The sequence below is a fragment of the Elephantulus edwardii genome, unplaced genomic scaffold, assembly GCF_000299155.1.
Source record: "Elephantulus edwardii isolate Elephantulus edwardi_28Jun2011 unplaced genomic scaffold, EleEdw1.0 scaffold00244, whole genome shotgun sequence".
NCBI lineage: Eukaryota > Metazoa > Chordata > Mammalia > Macroscelidea > Macroscelididae > Elephantulus > Elephantulus edwardii.
Window position 1 is genome coordinate 881,734 of NW_006399994.1, and position 6,658 is coordinate 888,391.

Genomic DNA, 6,658 nt, shown 5'->3' on the forward strand with positions numbered 1-6,658 from the left:
GCTTCTCTAGCCATTCGTTTGTTGATGGGCACTTAGGTTGTTTCCAACTCCTTGCTATTGTGAACAAAGCTACAATAAACATGGGTGTGCATGTACTAAACATTTTGCAAAAATACCAGCAGGTAATGTGATGGTCAGAGTATATAAATTGTGTATTTATTATTTCTGGGTGAACTGGGTAATGCCCTTTTGTCTTAAAGACATAGATTAGAAATAACATCAGACACAATTAATTGAACTCTTACCAAAGAATGGTTTTGCTTACTAAAATCACGACTTTGAACTATTATTATCCAACAGTTAATTGTCCTGTTTTATAACCTTAGGTTATTGACCAGTTTACTTCAGTTGTTATTTGTACTATATCTTTTAAAATTTTTTTAACATGTGTTTTGTTTTTTCCTGTTAAATATTCTCTTCCCCTCTCTGTACAAGCCCTCCCCACAATGCACCCCTTATTCCAGATTATTGTCATTGTACTGTATTTTCTTAGGTTTTTTAATTATTAATAACTTAAAGGTCACTTATTTTTATGGCTATACCTTTCCAGAACTTCAAAATTTTTAAACTAGGTCAAAAATACGTTTTTTCTGTAATAGAATCTCTTTGCATTGGCGGGTGATGAAGAACCAGAGGTACGGAAAAATGTATGCCGGGCTCTTGTGATGTTACTTGAAGTTCGAATGGATCGCCTCCTTCCTCATATGCATAACATAGTTGAGGTAATGTGAGCCATTATAACATATTTGAGGAAATGAATGGTAAGGAAAAAATTAGCCAGTTTATAACATAGACAACCAAAAGAAAGATTATAAATTAGGCTCTATAGATTAGGCTAAAGGCCAAATTTTGGACTTTTAAGTGTCATACTCTAATATGTTACTCATAGTATATGTAATATTAAAAAAAGGATATGTAAGCCAATTATCATTAGACCAGAATTACCTATTGCTTAAGTAGTAGTCAAGTCTGCTTGTTTTCATGTTGCTTTTGTATAGTTGTATGTTAATATTGAATAACTTTTCAGTTTTTTAAAATCATATTTATAAAGCCTCTTTTCCTTCAAGTGGACCAAAGTGTATGGAAAAAAAGGATAAGTAGGATCTTTTTTGAAGGATGGGCTGTGAGATTTTAACCAGAGTAAGATAGCCTCCACAGTGTGCAAAAAACAATGTTTCCTAAAGCCTTAGGAAAGGTAGTCACGGAAACAAAGATAGGTTGCGCAATATGAGATGTAGGTAAATGTTATTTTCTTTGAGCGTATTTTCTCTGTGAAATAAAAGAGTTAGATGGACTTGAAAGTTCAAGACATTTTATCAGTTGTGTGGGCCAGTTCATTCCTTAACTACTCTGAGAAAGAAAAGTGAACAGATCTTCAGCCCCAGAGAGATTATGGAGCGTGCTGGGACTCAATCCACTTGACAGCAGTGGGAAACACCAGGTCACAGCTGGTGAACCTAATTGACAATGCTACGGTTCTTTCTCCAGGGTACTATGTAGCATAGAATAGGACCAGGTGTGCCATGTAGTGGGGACAAACTAACAATAATTGTGCTGTATTTTGTCCTGTGAGATATATATGAGCAATCACATGTGTGACAGCCGCAGATATACCGGAAATCAAATATGTGCCTTTAGTTATGTTTATTTGGATTTTTGTGTGTAGGTGTTTCTTAGAAAGCCCTTAGTACCATGCTTTTGGATCTCGTGTTCTAATTAAAACTGGATTTGGATGAATGAATGGAAATCCAAATTCTCTGTAAATGTTCATTAAAATTATTAAAAAAATAAAAGAAAAAAAACTGAATTTGGCTTGGTGTGTTTAGAAGACATGATCAATTTATTTTGTTGAAAAGTATAATTGTAATCATGAGAGAAATAGCATTACTTTTTAGAGGAAAAAAACAGAATATTAACCTTTATAATTTGCATATACATACAGGTACTGACATGCATTTCTACATTTCAATACGTCTTGAATAATTGTTATAAGAGTATCATAACATTATTATGGTGTTTATTTTGATATTTCAAAGACTTACTACTTGATAGTTAAAATAATGTTAATATCTAATTGGTTTGAAAATATGATTAACCTGTATAAAAACAGATAAACTCTACATGCTCTGAATATTGGTCATGGAGCACCATTCAAAAGCAGTACTGTTCAAACCTGACTGCCTTTTAAAATTTCCTGCTGAGAAACAATTTCATGCAAGGCCTTTAACAAAGTACTGTTAATTTGCTGTATTAACATTGAGTTTTTATACATTGTCTGGTTTAAACAAAATAATAATACATTTACTTTGTTTACAGTATATGTTACAGAGGACCCAAGATCAAGATGAAAATGTTGCTTTAGAAGCTTGTGAGTTTTGGCTCACTTTGGCTGAACAGCCAATATGCAAAGATGTACTCGTAAGGCACCTTCCTAAGTAAGTGTTCATTCTTATAAATGCTGTGTTGTTCTTAAATTTAACGGTCCCTGGTCGCACAGTGGTTAAAGTACATAATTGTTAACCAAAAAAGTCAAACCACTCATTCACCTGTGGCAAGAATGATCTGCTTCCACAGCAGCCATGGAAACCCTAGGAGGCTGTGAGTCAGAATCAACTCAGTAGCACTGATGTTGTTTTTTCAGTTTTGATTAATTTCTGAGACATGATGCCTCATTTAATATTTAGGATATGTTCTGTGCTCTTTGGAAATTAAGATTTTAAAGAAGTCAGCCTTAGTTTACTTTTTGCTTCTGATCCGGGCTATAGTTTTTGCAATTCCGTGCTATGCTTCAGAGAAGTTGGACAGTGAATAGAGATGATAGAAAATTGATACCTTTCAGCTGTTGTGCTGGAGAAGAGTGTTGAATATACCGTGGACTGCTAGGAGAACAAACAGGTTTGTCCTGAAGAAGGTGAAGCCAGAATGCTCCTTGGAGTCAAGGATTCTGAAGCTTCGTCTGACATACTTTGGGCACGTTGCAAGGAGGGACTGGTCCTTGGAGAGGGACATTATGTTTGGCAGAGTGGAGGAGCGGTGAAGGAGAGGAAGACCTTTGATGAAATGGATCGATTCTGTGACTGATGTGGTGGGACTGAGTGTGTTTGAGATGGCTAGGTTGGCACAGGATAGAATGGCGTTTGGAGCTCTTGTACGTAGGGTTGCTATGAGTCGCAAGCAACTCGATGACACAACAACATAAATTTGAACCCACCAGCCACTGTCTAGGAGAAAATGAGCTGTCTCCTCCCTACCTGACACCCACTTGGTGTCACGAACCAGAATCGCCTCAGTGGCAGTGATGTCCCCTTTTCTCCCCCCCCCATGACTTTGGGTAGATTCAATGTAGTCTTTCTACACTTAGGTTATTCGTCTATAAAATGGAGGTTTTTAACCTCTTTCTCACTTTTTATTAAAAAAGCCTGTCACTGCCAATTAATGAATGCATTTCTTTGCTTTTCTCTTTCCAAGTGACCCATAGCAGTAAATATGGAGGCATTATGGGTAGAATTTTGCTGGAGCTACTATTGGCTCTGTTAAGTATGCTTCAAAAGTAATCGCATAAGAATGTTTTATCCTGATAGATTTTTTCCAGTGTGTGTGGTAAACCTTTGAGAAAGCAAAACATCAAATCTTAAGAGTTCCATAAAACTTTAAAATTCATAGCTGCTAGAAGAATTAAGTTAATGTTTTGATCTGTACATAAGAGTGTAGATACATACATTTTCAAACTAGACATCATAAGTATTTGATGTATAGAATCTTAGGACAGTATATCCAGGTTGGCTAATTGATGTGTAATGACAAGTTACTGTGTTAAGACGTCTAAAACAGTTAAATGTTTAGATTTTTATTATTATTAATTTTTATAGGTTGATTCCCGTGTTAGTGAATGGCATGAAGTACTCAGATATTGATATTATCTTGTTAAAGGTAAGTAAACTTTTCTGATAGTGAAGATGATCTTCTCTTGGCATAGTAAATCTGAATTTGCTCAGTAGAGGACTATCTGTTATATAATGTGCTACAAGGGTATAAAGTGAATGAGTGCTAATAGAATCTAGCTTAATTGGAACTAAATGCTTAAGTAGAATTATTTGGTGTTTATTAAAATAAGGAGGAGGAATGCTGGTGAAGTTGAGAGAGCCCAACAGAAGATTTCAAAGGGCAACTTGAGAAGACAAAGCAAAAATATATTTAAGCTGAATTATTTGATGCTGTTTACAGCCATAACAAGAAGTAGGAATGCTGAAATAAGTTCTGAACAGAAGATTTCAAAGGGTAGCACTAGATGATAGAGCAAAGTCTTGTAACAAAATGTGGAGGAAACTGGAGTTAGGAAACCAAAAGGGGAGAATGCACTCAGCATTTCTTAGGCCAAAGGAACTCAAAAAACAACTTTCAGCTTCACATTGCAAAACTGAAGGATTCTGTGGGTTAATAACTTGAAGCATCAAAAAGAATTGCATGACACTGAACCATTTCAGGAAGTAGTATATGGTCAAGAGCTAGTAGTACAGAAGGAAAAGTGCAGGAATTGATGGAATACTAATTGCGGTGTTGCAGCAAAACAGCTCTAGATGTGCTTACTAGTGTGTGCCAGAGATTGGGAAAGACAGCTAAATGGCCATCCAGCTAGAAGAGGCCCATTCTGGTTCCCATTCCAAAAAATGTATTACAACAGTGTGTGGAAATTTTGAAACAATGTCTTTAAACACATGCAAGTAAAAAGTTATTCAAAACCAGGTGGAAGGTTCAGTGAGTAGGCAACTGCCAGAGATTCAGACTGAATTTAGAAGAAGCCATGGCACAAGGAAATACCTTGCTGATAATCAGATAGATCTTGGCTGGAAACAGAGAATACCAGAAAGATGGTTACATGTAGGAAAACAAATTATTGATTATGTAAAGGCATGATCTGTAACTGTGTGGATCATAAAAAATTAGATAACTATGAGAAGAATGAAAAGCTTACACATTAGGCCCTAGAAGCATGTATCTGAATAGAACAAGGGAATGCTGTATAGTTTAAATCAGGAAAGGTTGTGTTTCAAAGTTGTATCTTTTCTCAGTACTTTTTAAGAAGTCTGTTGAGCAAACCATTCCGTAAACGGAACGAACGTTGTGAAGAAGAATGTGACCTCAGGACAGGAGGAAGACTGATCAACAACCTGCATTAATGCAGGTGACAAACCCTTGCTTGCAGAAAGTGAAGAAGACTTTATGCACTTGCTGCAGAGTTACATACCAACATCAAGGCAACAGAAATCTCCCCACTGGGCCAGTAGGCAGTATCAGAATAGATAGAGAAAAGACATATTATCAATGATGTTATCTTGCTCAGCTCCATCTGACATACTTGGGACATGTTGTAAGATGAGACCGATCCTTGGAGAACCGGGGAGGGTGGAGGGACTGAGCAGGAGGGGAAGGCCCTCTATGAGGTGGATTGATTCAGTGATTGGGGTTATCGGGATGGGAGTGTCAAGAGACAGTGCGATTGGCACAAGACAGAGCAGAGTTTAGGGCTTTTGTGCATAGGGTCGCAATGAGTCGCAAGTGACTCGATGGCACATAACAACAACAACAACCCATGATAACAGTAGGCAAGAAATCACAGCAGCCAGAACATTAGAAGAGCCAACTAGTAGAGGCCTTATAGATGCTACAGCCCCAGTAATCATTACCTCTTTCCCTAAGACCATCTCAGAATTCATGTGAAATAAGAGAACAAAAGGGAGGTATCTGTTCATCATCTTGTTTTCCTTTTGTTAAAGATTCACTCCCTGAGACTTGAACTTCTCTGTATTTCCAAGTTGTTCAAATAAAGCCAGAAGTAGATCCTGTGGTGACATAACCACTATAGCAAGAGCAGAGAAGCTTCAGAGCAGGAAGAGGAATGACTAAAGTGCTATCAGGTTGCATCTGTAAAGATAGGAGTACTCTGCATTGAAGGGGCTCACGCTAGTGCCTGGCATAAGATCATTTGATGCAAAGAGAATGTAAAGAGCTACCTAAAAAGAACCTTTTGAAATAAAAACCCCAGTGCACTTTTAAAAGTATATTCTTAAAATTGCTACTCTACGTATTTGTGTGTGTGCGCGCACGCGTGCGCGCTTGCACAAGCATTTCTGTATAAATAATGGCTTTTTCTTTTATGACCCTGATGTCTTGTTTATGTGAGGGAACAATCATTCTTTTTGAGGGGGCAGGGGGATTTTGTTCTTTTTTTATTAAATTATATTAATTTTAATGAACGTTTACAGAGATTTTGGGTTTGCATTCATTCATTGTTGCACTGTTTTCTCTACCCTCCCCACCAGTTCAGTTCATTCCTCTTCTTTTTTCCCCCCTTGAAAGTCTGTTTTAATTGTCCCATTGCCACAGCGCTTGTCAAAACCAGTTCTGATGAATCAATCTCCTTTGTCAGTGTGTCCTTTGCCATTCCCTATCACTCCTCCCTGAGAGAGATTTCACCCTGATTCATAAGGATGAGGGGATGGTGCATTCTCTTAGCTACTTCCTGCTGAATAGGGACGCTGTAGGTTTCAGGGTGAAGATCTTCTCTCACTACTCTAAAGGGCCCCTTTGGCAATAGGAAACACGTAGACTGTTGTGGAGATTGATTTTGGAATTTAGATGCACTGTTATCAATTGTGCT

General features: G+C 37.3%; 1 protein-coding gene across 2 annotated transcripts in view; it reads left to right on the forward strand.

Annotated features, from left to right (window-relative positions):
* The window catches only part of TNPO1 (transportin 1), a 58,891-nt gene that overhangs the window by 22,957 nt on the left and 29,276 nt on the right, over positions 1-6,658 (forward strand). For both annotated transcript variants that reach the window (XM_006899027.1, XM_006899028.1), the window contains 3 exons: positions 600-722; positions 2,317-2,435; positions 3,870-3,930. In XM_006899027.1, the coding sequence (XP_006899089.1) occupies positions 600-722; positions 2,317-2,435; positions 3,870-3,930 (303 nt within the window). The remainder of the gene's footprint in view (positions 1-599; positions 723-2,316; positions 2,436-3,869; positions 3,931-6,658) is intronic.